The sequence below is a fragment of the Prinia subflava genome, chromosome 11 (assembly GCF_021018805.1).
Source record: "Prinia subflava isolate CZ2003 ecotype Zambia chromosome 11, Cam_Psub_1.2, whole genome shotgun sequence".
NCBI classification, from domain to species: Eukaryota; Metazoa; Chordata; class Aves; order Passeriformes; family Cisticolidae; genus Prinia; species Prinia subflava.
In genome coordinates, this window is record NC_086257.1 from 11,506,395 (window position 1) to 11,523,787 (window position 17,393).

The following is a 17,393-nucleotide window of genomic DNA, read 5'->3' on the forward strand; positions in this document are numbered from 1 at the left end:
AAATACTCTCAGGTATACTACAGGTGCCTCTAAAACAAAACAAAACCATGGTATTCCCAAACTGTCATGGAAGTGTAGACAGATGGGGGGACAATGGATGGAAAGACAATGGCTTCCTGGGCAGTGAGTTTCCAAAACATTAATTCAAATAGGTGAAGGACTCAGCAAGGTTGATCAGAAGGCATCCATTTCCTTCAGTAGCTTTGGAGAGGTGACCTTGAATTTTAAGAGAATGAATTCTTTGTGATAGATGTGGCTTTTTCTGGTGATAGATGACTATTTTTGTCATTCATTAAATGTGGACAGGAAAAATACCAAATAATCCAAAATAGCTCTTACCTGAAAACATCATCATGTGCTGAAAGTTCCTGGGAATCTTTTGTTTTCGACCCAAATTCAAGAAGAAAGAAAGTGGGTATATGTTGGAAGCTCTTGCTACAAAAACTGCCACCTAAATGTAAGATGTTGAGGAAAATCGTGGACAAATCACTGACAAAACCAGAATTAATGTAACCCATATATCTCTCTAAAATTATTTTTAAGGTGTAATTAAACAAATGTATTATCTTCTGTCACATTTTACCTGCCATTTTCTAATGCTTCCTGTGCAGTGGCAGAGATCTGCCTTCCCCAGACATCTTGGTTTTATATTCGTCATAATATATCTCACTTCAATCACTCTACTTCTTCTCATCACATTTGTGTCACACGTGACTTCATCTTCAGCCCTTCAGGAAAATGCCCATCATCAATTGCAGAGAGACCATTATCTCCTTGAGCAGCAATTTGCAGAGAAAAAATGTGCTTTTGGACCTGATTATTACTTCCTTATTTCCTGGTGATTCATATTGTCTATATCCAGCACTTTTTGCTTTTTCTTCCCCTTCTCTGAGGAGATTCTTCCCATGAAGTTCTTTACTATTCCTCTGTGGAGCTATCCCCAAAGTAGCCTTCATTAGAACCATGAGGCCATTATTAGATGTAAAGACAGGCAGTCAGAGCTCCTTGTACATGCTTTTTGCACATTGGCACGTTGGTGCCCTGCCCTTGTCCTGTGGCTCAGCTGTGGCCCTCCCAGCCAAAAAGAACATTTCCTTTAAAAGTGATAAGCAGAAAGGGCTGCTGCTCTGAGCCAACAAAAATCATTGGATAAATTGTCAGTGTGAGAAGAATCTACACCACTGTACAAGTAAGATTTGTTGAGAAACCATGGCAGAATTAAAGACACAGAGCTTTTCTTACCTCTCTCTTTAGCACACAATGGTGTAAGTGATTCCCTGTATGCTAGAGATATCAAATATAAAGAAGGAAAGATTTGAGGAAAGCAGAACTGTGCTTTTTAAGGACTTCATATCATTTAAGTAGTTCTGGGGAAGTCCTGCTTATGGCACATATCTGTCTGGAGGCAACTCTCCAGTTTGTGGATCTGCACTGGCTCCAGACAGGAAAAATGGTTTTGTGTTGCTCCTGTCCCCACAGAGGTGTCCCAATACTTACCCCAATTTCCCAACCCACTTATAAACCCTTGGCAAAAGTTCCCCAGCTGGTTTAAAGCTATTTGCTTGTAGCAGAGGAGCAAAACAGCAACTGTCCAAAGAACATGTGCTTACATGCATTGGGACAGTTATTAGGATATAGGCAATTGGAATTGACAAAAAACCTGACCTTTAGTATTCAAGGAACTGATTGGTTTGCTTGACTTCTTTTTTCACATGGAACGTGCATTCCTTTTATATATATACACACATGTACAGAGATATGTACTTCTTTAAAGCAAAGGATACAAGTGCACCAAATATGAAAAGAGGATTGAAGATGTGATTTTGAAATGTAAATAGCGCCAGTCCCATGTAACAGAAGATGACATTCTCAGCCAAAAAATTCATGAACTCGAACAACTTAAACGAGAGAGAAAGAACATAATTATGACTCAGGTCTACAACAAACTACTGATTATCCCAAGTTCCCTTGGAATACAGAACTGTTTAGATGAAAGGAACAGAAATTTCTGTTATTTCAAGGATGGCTTTTAAACCCACCTAATTTGCTATACAGTATAACAAGGTGTCTTTCAGCTTTAAAAATCATAGTTGCTTCCATGTTTTTCTCTGATTTTTATATGAAAGCTTGACATAGACAAGTGGTAAAATACATAAACAACAAGTAAGTTATATGAGCTTGAATGCAAACTGCAAGGGAGCAGGAGAAATGAGGCTCACTCATGTTTCCAGGGCCAAGCCTGGGGAATGGCTCCTGGTTACACAAGTGCCTGTGCATAATGCAGTCCTGGGTGTGGGTACACTAAGGCCTAGAGAGAAAAAAAATTCCTTAATGGACTTTTAAGAACCTGTCCCTTTAAAATATAGCACAGTCTTTCTTACTAATGTGAATAGTATCCAGCAGATGTAAACTCTTATTGCACTGTATAGACATCAATATCAATACTCATTTCAAACTAAACTACTTAAAATATCATTTAAAGGTATTGTAAAATAAGCTTAAAATACATGAGTAGGGTAGAATTTCTTCTGTGGAAAAACAAGCAAAGCCAAAATATTCATTTGCCTTGAGGGGATCTTCTTGATTGTATTTGAAACTGATTATATTAAAACTAATAAAATAAATTTTCCTGTTTAACCACATCTGGAAAAAATCAATCATTGCTGCCAAATAACCACAGAGAGAAAAAAGGGGCATTTCACTTCTGAAGTTACTTTTGAGCTCAGGATTCTATGCCAACAAATCCTGATGCAGAGTTAGGGCTGAAGTTTGTCAGTCTGTCTGCAACCAGCCATACATCACTAGCCAGAACATTACTGTGGAGACGTTTTATTCATCCTCAGTGGGCTTATGTATTTTTTGTAATATGTTTGTGCATCTAAAAATAAATATCCAGTAACAATCACTAAAATTTAACAAAGGAAAAATGAGAGCTGTCACAATCATTAAAACAAATCTGAGATGCAAAATGGCATAAAACCCACTAGCATGTGGGAGGATGTTTTGGACCCCACGGCAGCACCATCAATTATCCCAAGCACACATTCACCAGCCCTCATTTTGTGCTGCAATACTGAACAACATGAAAACAAACACAAAAAAATATTTTCAGGTTAGCACTCTTAAATTATTTGAATTAAATTTAGATGAGAGAAACCACTTGTGAAAAACTTCCAAGATCTTGTGACCCACAGAAATGATGAAAAATTCTTGCATTTTCACTTGGGAGCAAACATGATCCCATGTGTTTGTGGGAATATCATCTGATGCATTGTTTGAAACAATAGCAAAATGTATCAGAGTGCCACAACAGGATCTACAGCTTTATAAAATAGGTATCTGTGTGTATATGAAAATCCTTTGAGGGAAGGATACTGCTACGAAGAGCCACATCTGCCTCCTTTAATTGTTGGGATGAGATAAAGTACTCCACAGGTTTTAAAGCTGAATGCTATTTCATTTTTCATTTAGAAAATCTCATTCAAGACTCAAAAAAATTTTAAATGATTTAGAAACAGAAATTCTTAAACAAAATTTTCTTTCTTGTATCTTCAAAACTTCTGTTAATATGAGTTTTTGGGAGGAACATAGATTTTTTTCTGTATCATTGCCTTTGCTCTATACTTTTCCTCAGCAATCTTACTATATTCAAGCTTTTACTCTTGCCTGAAGTGCTTTCATGGTGTAGCTGATTTTAAACTTCTCACCCCTTGTCTCCCAGCAATCCGATCAAGATTCAATCTTTATGGATTTCTTGCAAATCCAGTTTAGTGCATCTTTCTCATTTCCCCATAACTTTACCTCCTTGTACTCACTACATGCATCCTGCTTCTTCCTACTTCAAACTTCCAGGCTAATTTCAGTAAATGATTGTTAAAGAGAAAAAAATCCCTTCTTGTCTGGGTGTTTGCACTCAACATGAGCAGGACATTTTTCCTTTGCTCTCTGGGTGAATGTGTCGTGTCCCACAGCACACCCCTGATGGATTCCTTGGCCTCCATCACAATGTGGGTGTAACATTTGTAGCCACAGCACCTGTGCCAGGTGCCTCCAGTGCTGGAATTGTCTTGTTGGGCATTTTTTTTTTTTTTTGTGAGAGCAAATATAATCCAAATCCTTTAATGTTTTTTTTCTCTGAGGTTTTTTTTTTCTCCTTTTTTTTTTTTTTTTTTTTTTTTTTTTTTTTTTTTTTTTTGTGTGTGTGTGTGTGTGTGTCTTTGCTTAACCGTGCTGGTTTTTTTCCTCTTATCTCTAGTTTCTCCATATTTTGATTTTTTGCTATCAGATCACGGCTTGCTTGCTAGAAGATTAAACCCAGACTACTTCTCTTTGTGTAGCAAAAATCCAGGTGCTATTTCAATAGCTAATTTAGAGCAGGCTGCACTCAATCCTATTCCAGGCACAGCCATGATATGGTTTATTATCAAAGATTCAGCTCCTTAAAATGGTAAAAGTAGCTTGTTAGCTTCATTCAGAATCTTCTGTGTTCCCCACATAGTTTGCTTTCTTTTTTTAAAAGTCTATCACTCACTCATATGACACATTTATTCACTGACTGCAACTTACTCAAATTTCTCACCATGAGTTACAGAAAGTTAAACAAAACAACTATTTCAGAGCTAGTTATTGTCATAAAAAAGAGGTGATATCTGAATGCCTTTTCCTGGGACATGACACTTGCTAATATAACATAAAAATTACCCACTGTTCTCCTGACTTTACTTTTATTCGTGTATTTAAGCATAGTGTTTTATTTAGTGTTCAGCTTCTGTGTTTTGTTCAACAGTAATACTGAGCCCATGGAGAGATTCCATTTAGCACTTAACTGTCAGTGCTGTGCAGCACAAATCCCTTCAGAGCAAAACAATTTGTTCTAAAGAGATCTTCTGAAAACTATGTTAAGAAATAGCTTCCACAGGAGTGTTTTCCAGAATTGTCTTACCTTTCAGTCAAATGTTTCTGTTGTTATTTTAAAGAGGAGATGTCAAGACCTTTTGATGAGAAGTAGAAAAACAGGAGCAATAGGCTTTCAACTGCAATTTAAAAATTCCTGGGGCATCCAAGGAGTTGCACCATACACAGTGGCCCCAAGGTGACATCCTCTCCTGTCTGAGAGGCCCATGGGCTGCTTAAATACCACTCAAAATCTCTTAATATTTTGAATATACGTACTTGCAAGTGGGATTACTTTCGTGGGAAGAAAAAGTTAGAATTAAAGTCCTGGATACAGAGTGTTTGGAAGTATTTTTTTTATAACCATAAATTCCCTTCCCATGTCGCCCACACAGACAACCTAACTCTTTCTACTCTAAATGAAATTGGCATAAAATGCTTATAAACCAATATTAGCTTTCCCAGGGCTACCAGAAAACCATTTTAATACACACATAGCAATGAGACAATTTTGTTATAAAACTAAAACCCCTCATGTGTAATGTGGCATTTCTAACTCTCCACAAAGTCTATAAATCTGGTTATACTTTTAATGTAAGAGCTGTAATAAATCATCAGTGTCAACACATTGCAGAGTAGAGCATTAATTACAAGAACCCCAGTTCAGAACTAATCCAGGCACTTGGTTTAGTGTTTAGTTCAGTGAGTTACTGAAAATGGTATTTGCTTTGCTTTGGTAATTTCCTCTGTAAGTAGTGGTTATTACAAAAGATTTCTATTAAAATTGACATAATATTTATTTATTTAAAAACACATCATTCATGAAATATGCTTCACTGTTCTATTACTCTCAGCTGTTTTAAGTACTAGGAGAGAGGTGCAAAAATTCTGTTTTAATCTGGGACATTGCTCTGGAAAATGCCACTTGCAGTTCAGTTCTCACTGGCAGAGGAAGGAATCAATCCAGGCTATCTGCACCTTAAACCTTGCTGTAACCACTGAGTTTATCTTACACCAATGTTTTATTTTAACTCAAGTGAAAAGATTTATATCATATAAAAACTGTGTTAGTTTTATCTTTTGAGTGAGATAAGGAAAACACGGTCTTTTTTCCTTCCCTTCCTTTCCTCCACCCCCACAGTTAAGTTCCAGCCAATTAGAATGATAAGCTATGCCAGAATGGCTTTTGCAACTCAATTTATTCTCTAGAACTACTTATTTTCACTGAGTGTTAGATTTCTAGGTAAGTAATTAGTGCACCTGGAAGATGGAGAACCTTAAGTACCAATCTCACTTGAAATGAAAATAGAATTCCTTAAAGGAGAATCAAAAAGAGAAAATGAACATAATCTATGCCACAGTCCCCTTGTGGCTGGGGAGATGGAAAATGTAAGACTTTCCAAATACTGATATTTTAAGGAACATTTCTCATCTCAAGGGAATACAGTTAGTATGACTGGACTGGGTAAAAGCAGAATGGCAAACAGCATTCTTTCCTCTTGAGGGAACAACATTATTATGGAGGTACTGGGTAGAAGCTGAATTACATTCCCAAATTCCTTCCAGCAAAATGTAGTGAATTTGAATCACTGCTGGTAATATTGTATTCATTCCCTTGATTTAATATCTGCTGAAGGAATGTCATCCACCTCTTGCAGGCACCTGCAGGCCTTGTGTAGCTGCACTGATTTCACTAAAAACATGGGAAATGCCACCTGTCTGGGACTGCACCCTACAGGGATATAGCCTTGCATCAAAACAGGGGAGTGTCCATAGTCCAACAGCATCTCAGAAGCTAGGATGTAAAATTGATTGTACTTCTAATAGAGAGCTAAGGGTGGCGGAGCTGTTAAAAACCTCAGAATTCAGTGTTAAGTGATGGTTATAAAATTTATTATCTTTGAATAATGCTATTTAATTATATCACAGATACACAAATATTCACAAATAGATATCACAAATATTCCAGAAAGAATAGTGATAAATTAATAATTGATGAAAATTGCTTTTCCTTAACTCTTTTGAATTAAAATGCAGCAAGAATTCAAACTACCATAATTTTCCTGAGATTTCTTATGGAAATCTTTATTATAGCCTACTTTCTTAATTTAATTTCTCTTCTGATTCAGAGTTTCAAAATTGGGAAAAGGTTTGAGTTTGAACCTCTTTCTTGAAGTCCTGTACAGCTATAATGAATGTTCACAGCATAGTGATATAATGCTCATTTCTGAATATGCTTACATGAAAGAATCAGCAAAAGTAACTCAAATTCATGATAGAATATAAATTTTTTATGGTGCCAGTTTTGATACAAAAGCATATCTGACTCTGAACTTGCAAACACACTAGCAGAGAGAAGTTCTTGCAAGATCTTTAATGTCCTGGGGAAAAATTTTGGCCTTTTTTATCAGTAGGCTTTGCTACTGAATTAAATGAATTTCACCCCTACAGATTTAGCGAAGGCACACAATAACTTTCTATTTCCCCACAGATCTGGGAGGTTTAAAGGATTCATAAAGCCTGAGGAAGAACTAGGAAAGGAAAAGATATAAAAGAAAACACTAACACCAAGGAGAAGGAAAGGCCAGCAATATTTTGCTTTTCCATGGTATGGCTTACTCTTTCTGGCATAATCTACTCACCATCACCAAAGTCCAGCTTGGGAGAAGCTGGATAAACTGCTGGCACAGAATGCACTAGTGGCCACCAACAGCAAAGCAAAACTGCCCTCAGATGTAAAGGCAAACCCTACTATTAAAATTATCAGAGGTCTTGAATGGCTTTACCTAAAAAAAGATGTTTAAACCAAAAATGTTGATAATTAGGCAGCCAATAGGAACTTAGCATTTAAATTAAATGTTGCCTTCAGTCAAAGTTGGATCAAGCTCTGGATAATCAGTCTTGCTGAGTTGCTTAGAAAAGGGGATTGCTGCAAAGTTGTTTTATTTTTCAAACATGGCCCAGTTTATAAGAGAGGGAATATTTTTAGATCAGTAGCTTCTTCTTATGCACCACAAGCAACTTTTGCTATTATACAGCACCTTAAATGGTTCCCAAAATGACCTTAAATGGTAACCCCAGAATGACCCCTGAATGGAAGGTGTCTCCAAAAGGGAGGGGATGGTGCCCCTGCTCCTACAGCTTGTCAGCCGAGTTCTTCTTTGGTTCACAAACTTGAAACAACCATTTTCAAAGTGCTTATTTATCTTAAATTCCTGAACTGAGATGTTGCAGGCACAAAGGAAGGAGTACCCCAGCGCTCTGTTGTCTCAAGATTATGTGCTCAGGGATTCCTGCAGTTCAAACTCACCAAGTTTATTTTAGCAGGGACTGGTTTTTGCAAGGATTAAGGAAGGGTTCTGCTCTGGATGGGGTGTACTAGAGAGCAGCTGGAAAATTGTTTGAAGGGATATAAAGCACTTTTGACTGGTCAGCAAATAGTGGTAGTACTGGAATAACTGTGTTCAGGCTGAATTTGGAAATTTTTGTGAACATTGATGCCTCTGCCATTCCCTGATAGGAGCAATGATGAGAATTGCTCTTGCTATGAACAGTGTTGAATATCATGATATCCTCATGATATTAAGCTCCTTTTATTTTTCTTAAAGTCCTATTAAGTCATGTTAGTCAGTTGATGAGTCAACTTTTAACTACATTACCTTGGCAGAATGCCACCCTGGGGTTACATTGGGCAGAATTATTTGCAATTACTCTGCAATTCTAATATCAGTATCTGAATCTGAAGGATACTGAGCTAGTATTGTCACTGATCTGCTTTTATATGACTACATGTGGGAATTTGGGGAATTCCTTTGTTTCATTTCTACAGTCATCTTCAAACAGCTTCCCTGCCTCCTGATGCTGCTACTCAAGAATTGAGATTCATTTGGACCAGAAACTGAGAAATGTGGATAGCAGCTATGTTCTGTGTGTCACATTTTCCCCCTAAGTATTAAAGTATGTGACTTTTCTCATCTAACAGCCCTTTACACTTAAAGCTGTAATGCAGAGTGCTCTATGGAAATGAGATGAGAGATAATTTGTCTCTAGCTGAAACAGAATAGAAGCTGCTGAACCGTTGAGAAAAGTATTGCAGAGATTTCCAGTGTTTTCAGGTCTAGGGAATTACTTGTGGTCTCACTGGTGATGATTTACTGACAAGGGGGAAAAAAAAGACAGTAAACCAAGCAGAAATTAAAAATGCTACACTAAGATACATCCTCAACTGTACTTAAATCTGAGAGCTCAGGTGTCTATTCTACATAAAATTAAGAATCTATAGTGAAAAGATACTAATGCATCTTGAAAATACCTTCTGTAAGATTCTGTGGGAAAGCAGAAGGTGGGTGAACTAGGGACAGATCATCAGGGACCTCAGAAAAATGCTTTTACAAGAAAAATATTGATTACTACATGTGTGTGCTTCTGAGGGTGCTGAATGTCTGTTTGGAATTTTCAAACACTCCTAACTCTTCTCAGGTTCTCTGGAGGCATAGAGTGGTCAATATCTCCTTTAATTTGTGTGACTGAAGCTGAATTAATAGTCGAAAGCTTGAAAAAGATCCTCAAACTCGTACCCCATTTCATTATTGTAGGTTAATGGAAGTATATAGGTACCAAAATATGTGCAAAGTTAGGGCACTTCTTTGAATCCTAGTCATGATTTAGACATTTAGTCTGAAAACTTTTGACAAAGGGCTTTTTAGCCCTTAATTATGTGCACAGACGGTGCAATGAGAAAGGATGAGCTACAGTCAGCTGTTTAGTATGTCTTGCACTGTGCAACCATTTGGTACAAATGTCTCTTTGGAAGGTAGGAAATACATTATTTGTGGAATGGAAACACAGCTGTGCAGCCACTAAAAAGACAGAATGCTTGCAAGGGCTTTAGACTATTAAAATGCCTTATTTATTTATGTATTTATTTTCTTCTTGCAGCTTATTGTGTGAGAATTCTAGTGTTACCTACATGCTTCCAAAAGTTTTGACCAAGGCTTTTCTGCAGTACTTACAGCTGATAGGGAACTTTGCAGATAATAACCCTTGAAAGAGAATTGTGAGGAATCAGCATTCCTATAAAAATCGTGTAAGTTAAAAAGGAGAAACATCAGACTGCAGGAATGGAACTTTGTCTGCAGGAGTTTGGTGCTGTTAGGAAGCTCACAACAGCTCAGATTCCTTCAGGCCTCTCACTGCCCCAGGGCTCTCCGGGCAGGGCAGAAGCATTGCTGTTTAAAAGAGTATCAAGTAAAAAAGTAGCAAAGCTCCCAAACCAGGCAGACAGCTCCGGGTGGGTCATTCCCATTTGATGCAGAGCCCTCGATGCTCTGCAGAGATCCCAATGCAGCCTCTCCAACCACGCCAGAAATAGAATCTTAATTGTGTTTCCAAACACAGCCCCCACAGGAACAGCAATTATGAACCTGGTGACACACACTCATGCAAGTGTAAGGCAACACAGGGTTCTAATTAAGGAACCCAATTACTAATACCCTCAACATTAAAAACTATTTTAACCTATGTGCTGAACAATTTTACTGCATTCCAATTTAGCAGTATAATGTACTATGCACAGAGATACAAAACAGACAGGTTTTTTTCTAGAGATATATTCCGTAACTGAAGAATTTATTGATAAATCCTGTATAAATCATCTAACACAATAACATGAAGTGTCAGTGTTTCCAAGCTAGAGAAAATCATTACAGTTATCAGGACATAACTATGTTTTAAGTAAGAGACTGAGTGTGTTTTTCCTCTGTTATCATTACATATATTTAGAACTTGCTCATTTATAGCATAAGCCAAATGTCCTTGAAGTCAAAGGGCTTTGGTTCCTTATATAAAATTCTACTAAATTAGTTTACCTGTATGAAAAATTAGGAAGACTTTAAAGAAGAAGCCTTCATTTATTTTTTATCCTTGTCACAAATTCTCAGATGAGGGAGTTCTGACTGACTATATTTCAGGGAACTGCTGTAATTATCAGCTTTTACAAAATATGAGATTGTAGAAGTTATACTTCAAACTAAAATTAATCATATTTGTTCTAAGTATGGGATGTTAAAGGGCACTAAAGTCTAGTGTTCAGCACTACATGTTGGTGGTGTGAGACTATGTTCCTAACCCAGCACCCAGACTGATTCTGGTTTGCTTCTTCTCTTTGTGCATTCCGCAGTTGCTGTTATGAGGGTGGCAATAATTAGAATGGGCTGATTTCACAGGCCACATACATAGAGAGAATTCTCTTCACAAAACTAGGTGTGCTTCACACAAGTGGGGCACAAGGCTGGATATTTGCATATCCTGCAGACTTACAAACTAGGGATAGATGCTAACTACCCCAAATAGGGAGAAATATCTCAGAGGTCGCTCTTCAAACCTCTTGTGAGAAGAAAGGCAGCAGCACAGCAGTGATCTGCAGAATTCTGTGTTTGGTTCTGCAGCAGCTCACACAGCCCCAAGCAGTCTGACCCCACTGCACAGGGCAGGACATATCAGAGCCTCATTTGTGACTGAGGGCAGTTTCAGAGAAGCTACGGCACGAGTCTCACTTCAGAAATTCCTTATGCATTTCTCCATATGCCAAGGAGATTTGCGCCTGTTATAATTCCATTTGGTATTTGTTAGCTAACTGCTGGCATCTGATACTGTGCTGTAAAGAGTAAACTACAACCTTAACAATCTAAGACCTTTATTAATATTTAAAGAAAATGTTTAATGTTTAAACAGATTGTAAAAACTTTAATGAAGCCATTTGGAAACTAGTTTGCATATGGTATTATGTTCCTTAGCCTACCAGCATCAAAAATGACATCATTTTTCAACAAGATTAGCTCCTCTGTAGAAATACTGCTTCATTACAATCCTGAGTTACTTCAGGGTATGAATTACATTTGAGTGTGTTACTTTCCAGTTTCTGTGCTTAAGGAAAATGAAGGAAAATGTTTTTTTCTTTACTTTTCAAGAGAATTTCTCTTCATACGTCATTTGTGTGTGTTTAAGACACTAGAATATGATATTCCTCTTAAAATGCTGATGACAAAGGGGCACATGCTTGATGGGAGCTAATGAGGCCAGAGCACATCTGCACACTCTCAGTTAAGGAATCACTAATGCAGGTGTACAAAAAGAGGGAAAATGGAAACTAGAGAATGAAGTACAGAACTGAATATTCTAACATGATTTCTGTATATGGACACCCAATATTTTCAGTCACATGGAAAGGAAAGCAGCTAATTTATTATATAAACCATAAATAATGCAGGTAATTACTGATGCACCAGAGTTATAAAGTCTGCTGTTATTGGTTTACTCATAGCAATGTTTCCTAGCTGTTTACCATCCATCATGTAGCTCACAGCTGAAAGAGAGGAAACAGTTACAGCATTTTCACACAAATTTAAGGGGATTCACATGTAAAGAGACTGTAGATTAATGTTCTTTTAGCATGGTTAAGTAATCAGGAACATCAGTCAGATAATGAGGGATTTTGTTAAGAAATTCAGATTGAAAAATATGGTGGTAGAATTCCTTCTGCAGAAATCAAGATTTTCTTCTTGTTTCTTGTTAAGCCCATACAGTAAGCAGCTTCAGATTTCTTTACAGCATTACACTGTTCTACAGGGTTCCATAAGATCTTATGGTACATCTGGTCAAACAATGCACCTGGCATGTTTCCAACCTTCATCTTTTTCTGCTAAACACAGAAAATAGCTGTGCAGGGAACTGCAATCCATTGTACACTTCCTGTCAATTGCAATGCAGTTTAAAGGTAACAATTATTACAATTATTACAATATGTGGTGCATATTCAATTAGAGCAAAGAGGGCAGCTGCTGCAGGAGGGCAGGCTGGTTGTGCCAGAGCCAGGGCTCTGCAGAGATGCTCTGGCTCTGCAGTAGGAGCACAGGGCTCAGCAGTGCCTCGGGAGGGAACACTGGAGCTTGGGAGGGAAAGCACAGGACAGGAATGAGGGGCTGCTTCTCTTTGGGGTACACAGGCTGCAGCTGTAGGGATAGCTAATGTCTAGAGACCTCAGCTTTAGAAGGGTAGAAGACTCTGGCTTGTGTTGTTTCATATATAGGTTAGTTACCTCAAATGAGCAATAGTTTTAAAATACAGTTTCAGGTATCTGATCCTAATGGCCACAAGATAAATGCTGCATAAACCATTCTTTTTTAAACTGTGCTTACAACCCTTTAATGTGTGTATAATTTTCTTCTCTCAAAAAGCAAAAAAAACCAAAAACAAAACAGGGAAACGGGCATTTCTGTGTTCTCCCTGATTGTTTTCAACAGCTGCAAAATGAAGATTTTTTGCTCTAGGCCTTGCCTCAACTGAAAAAAAACCAAAACCACTAACAAAACCAAAATAACAACAACAAAAACCTGGGCGAAATACCAGAAGAGTGAGGTTTTCCCCTAATATTACTAAAGTATTTAAGCAAAACTGGCCAAAACATGGGCAAAACTATACTAATGCTATTCCTGTACAACTAAATCTTCCCAAATGCTATTTTATTTTCAAACTCACTTTATTAAAGGACCATCTTCTCCAGACCTTTCTGTTGAGCCCTGTTAGTCGGTCACCTGTGCTGTTTCCTGAGCAGCACTGCCTGAAGCCTCAGTCTTTATTACTTTTGAGTCTGAATTTGCAGGAGTTCAAGGAGGTTGGAAAGTAGGGATTTTTCTTTGTTCAGCTGCAGAAAGGGAACCATGAGACAGTGTCCATCAGAGCTAACTTTTATGCTTAGTCTCCACTTAAATGGGAAAATGTGTTTTATGCATGCAATCTATTTAATGCTAACCAAGAATTTGGAATTTGGACTTTACTGGATTCTTTAGGCAAAGACCTCTTGTGTATTTTTGAAGACGGCCAGACCCGAATGCCATGCATTAGTGAATAAGAATTTCCAGTTTACTCTCAGAGGACTAGCCATCAAATATGTTATCTCCTATCAGACAGCCAGCTATATACCTTGGGAGATAATAAAGCCCCCATTCTGGTATGAAATTTCCCTTTAGGCACTGTGATTGTGGTGTGCTGAGAAAACAGATTCCTCCTGCTCAGCACAGATGCAAAGACTGATTAGAATCTGGTGCTGGTGGTAACCTTTGTGAGAGATAACTTCTCTCTCATTCTTTCTCTCTGCCAATCATTTCTGTAGAAATACCTGACCTCTTGCACAGCCTTAAAGGTCATTTTTCCCTAAGAAGAGTTGCTGAACAAATCACAACAACTGTCAATTAGGCTGCTCATTTCAAAAGGATGAGAATTATCCTTGCGTATCCTTATGTTTTGTGGTAGTTCTGCCTCACTAAAAATCCTAAAAATCTAGGACATTTTGCTGTAAGTAAGGTTTTCCCCAGCCCTGAAATACTCTAAATCTTTTTATAAATTAGGAGCCTGAATTATAAGAACCATTAAAATCTGATGTTTGTGCTTGTACTTTTCTTTCTAGAAGTATAAACTCATTATCTCTAAACAGTCCAATGTCTGGTAACAGAAAATAGTAGGCATTAACCAGAGATAAATGAATATAGGCTGTGTAATATAGAAGCAAGCCCAGCTCTCTCTATCTGGTCTCTTAAACATACATACAAATAGCAGAACCAAAGCCCCAGGGCACACACATGTCCAGTGTGACTGTGGAGGGTTTAGGATAAAGGCACCAAACCATTTCAGTTTGTGCTAAACTGCCTAGGAAAGTAAAGGGTTGCTTCTCCCAGGTGTGGGTGCTGGATTTCTGGAGTGGGACCTCACAAACCAGAGGCAGTTTTGGTGTTGGTAGTGCAGCGTCATCTCTACCCAGCTCTCCTCTCACAGAAAGATAACAGCAGCTGCAGTTCCTGGCATGTGCTTTTAACAACAAACTCAGGAGGAGTCATTCTGCTACTAAAGCAGAATCTGCTGTGCATTATTTATTTTCTTATCAAAAGACAGCTGATGGGAGAATCCTGTAAGACAGGATCACGTATCTAGAGAAAGGAGATTTGTTGCTGCAGTGACACAATGATACAGTGACTTCAGTCACCTCTCTGCCTTCAGTCCTGCAATGCTCTTTTTAGTAAACATTGACTGTTGGCATTCAGGTAACACTCCTTTGACTAATTGATTTTTTCCCCTTTCAGTTGATTTGGACACCTCCATTGCCATACTTTACTTTTACTCTATTCCTTTGCCCTACTTCTACAGTGAGTCCCTAGTCATTGATGGAACAGTTCCTCAGGGAAGTGATGGAATTGCCATCCCTGGAAATGTTCAAAAAATTAGTAGATGTGGTATTCAGTTGATGATTGGACTTGATGGTCTTGGACATCTTTTCCTCCCTCAATGATTCTGTTATTCTAAGTCTAAAGTCTATATTGAGACTGTATTACAACATATTAGGGTCAAGAGACTATGAAGATTTGACTTGCAGTTTTTGAGAAACAAAAAAAAAAGTTTTATGACTGTTTTTTCAACCTGTTTTGATTAACGTGATTAATTAGAATTAAATTAATATGCTTAAAACCAAAATTCTTTTACACCAAAGTGCCTTTGGAATGCAGCTTAATTTCTGATCCAGTAGTCAGCTGATTGATCCCTAGCCAGTGTCCTTGTTGGAAGACATACACCTGCATCATCAGTGGGCTAGGAGCGTTCTGAAAGCTTCATGTATTTTCCAGGGATTTCCAGGAAATATTAGCTGCTCCGCTGCAGAGTGATGACTTTTATTAATCAGAGATAATCATGTCTGCTTTATAGTGTGAAGATTAAAATTTGAAGCAATCAGTATTCTGTCCATCAGTGAGCAAAGCCCAAGACTGGTCTGAACTTTCAGTCCCCCAGTGCAAACTGATTTGCTCAAGCCTCTGAGTGAGACTGCGTGTCTTGGTAAAGTTACTCACAGGTGAAGCAGCACTGAGCTCTCTTGGTGTATCTTTACCTCATTCTCCCACCTGTGTTAAACCTTGCAGGTGAAGGGCCACTGAAATCTTAACTTGGAATCTTGTGCACACAGCACGCCCGGTGCAGCTGAACAATCAGGCCAGGAGCTCTTGTCTCCAGGGCAGCTGTTCCCTTAATGGCTCTGCTATCAGGAGCAGCAGCTCAGGTGAGTAACTGTTTAACTCCTAGTGCGATTAGAAAGGCTGCTACCCCTGATTTAAGAGAGCAACCTTCACCAGCAGCTGGACACACCTGTTTCAGAGGTGACCATGAGGAAAAGGCTTAGACTGGGGAATGAAGGGAGACAGGCAGGGCAGCATGTGATATACTCCTTGTTGGCTGGATATGCTTTCCTGTGTCTTCTTGTAATTCCCTGGCTCTTCCATACATGATGCATTTCAGAATTCCCTTTCCAGAATTTATACCTTGCTGACATTATTTTTGTCTACAAAGAGAATTCTTCATACCCTTGCACACTTAACCGGAGAGAGGTCTTGCCCTGCCCCACTCTCATTGTTGCAGTTGTTCTCCAGAGTTAATGGAAATAACCAGAAAACATACCACTCATAAGTCTGATGGATAATATTTATGACCATTAGTCAGTACTCCACCACCAGCAAAATGTGTTGGTCTTAGCGTGGCATTTGAGTGAAAGTGATAGGGGGCAGAGAGAAAAAGAGCAAGGAATGTCACCTTCCCGTAGAAAACACAATATTATCCATGAATCCTTTTCTAGAGGTGACCTGTAGGGATTTACACTCTGCCCACTTTTAACAAACCAGGGATTTCTATTTGTCTCACTACACCCTGCCCAGCCCCTGACTTAGCTGTAGCAGAGCAAATCAACCCAGCCCAGCTGCACATGTGAACCTGATGTAAAATCTGAGCTGTAATGTCCCAAGATTTAGAAGCAACTGTCTGGCTACAGCATACGTGAGGGGACATAGCAGCTGTAAATAATTCTAGAGAAAGCTGCTCAGAATCAAATAGCTTTCGATCCGATCCCAGCAGTTTCATCTTCTCCTTCACTAAAAATACATTGGATAAATTAAACTTTAAGTGCCCGAAATTCAGGATCACTCTGTTAGACCTAACCTTGTTGCCATGGAGGGCAGGGTCAATCTCACTGCTAAAATCATGATGGCCGTTGTCAGGTCAATGATAATGACTTAAAATTACTGCCATAAAACATCACTCATGTTAAAAAAAATGATAGTAAAACCACATAGGATGTTTATAAATATTTAATGGAAAGGGTAATAATTGAATTGAATGAAAACTATCTAAAGCCTCCATTTTCATTAAATTTTTCTTATCTTACTTTTCTTATGAGAGTGTTAAAAGAATTCATTTATTTGTGAAAAGATTACTGTTGCTTTATGGTTTCAGATTCTGTAAGTTTCAGATGCTTGAAATCTAATATTTCTCTTTCATGGAATCTTAAACAGTGATTGACGGAATAATAAAGGATACATGGGGACTAATAATTCCATGGCATCTTTTAACAGGCCTTTGTAATGGATGCTCTTAAATTCTCATTTAAGAACTGTAGATAAGTTCTCATTTTA

General features: G+C 38.2%; 1 protein-coding gene across 1 annotated transcript in view; it reads right to left on the minus strand.

The window, feature by feature from the left end:
- SLC9A9 (solute carrier family 9 member A9) overlaps positions 1-17,393 on the minus strand; it is a 171,430-nt gene that overhangs the window by 74,678 nt on the left and 79,359 nt on the right. Inside the window, exons 10-11 of the mRNA XM_063408187.1 lie at positions 1,785-1,898; positions 340-451 (exon numbers count right to left, since the gene is read on the minus strand). Of these exons, the coding sequence (XP_063264257.1) occupies positions 340-451; positions 1,785-1,898 (226 nt within the window). The remainder of the gene's footprint in view (positions 1-339; positions 452-1,784; positions 1,899-17,393) is intronic.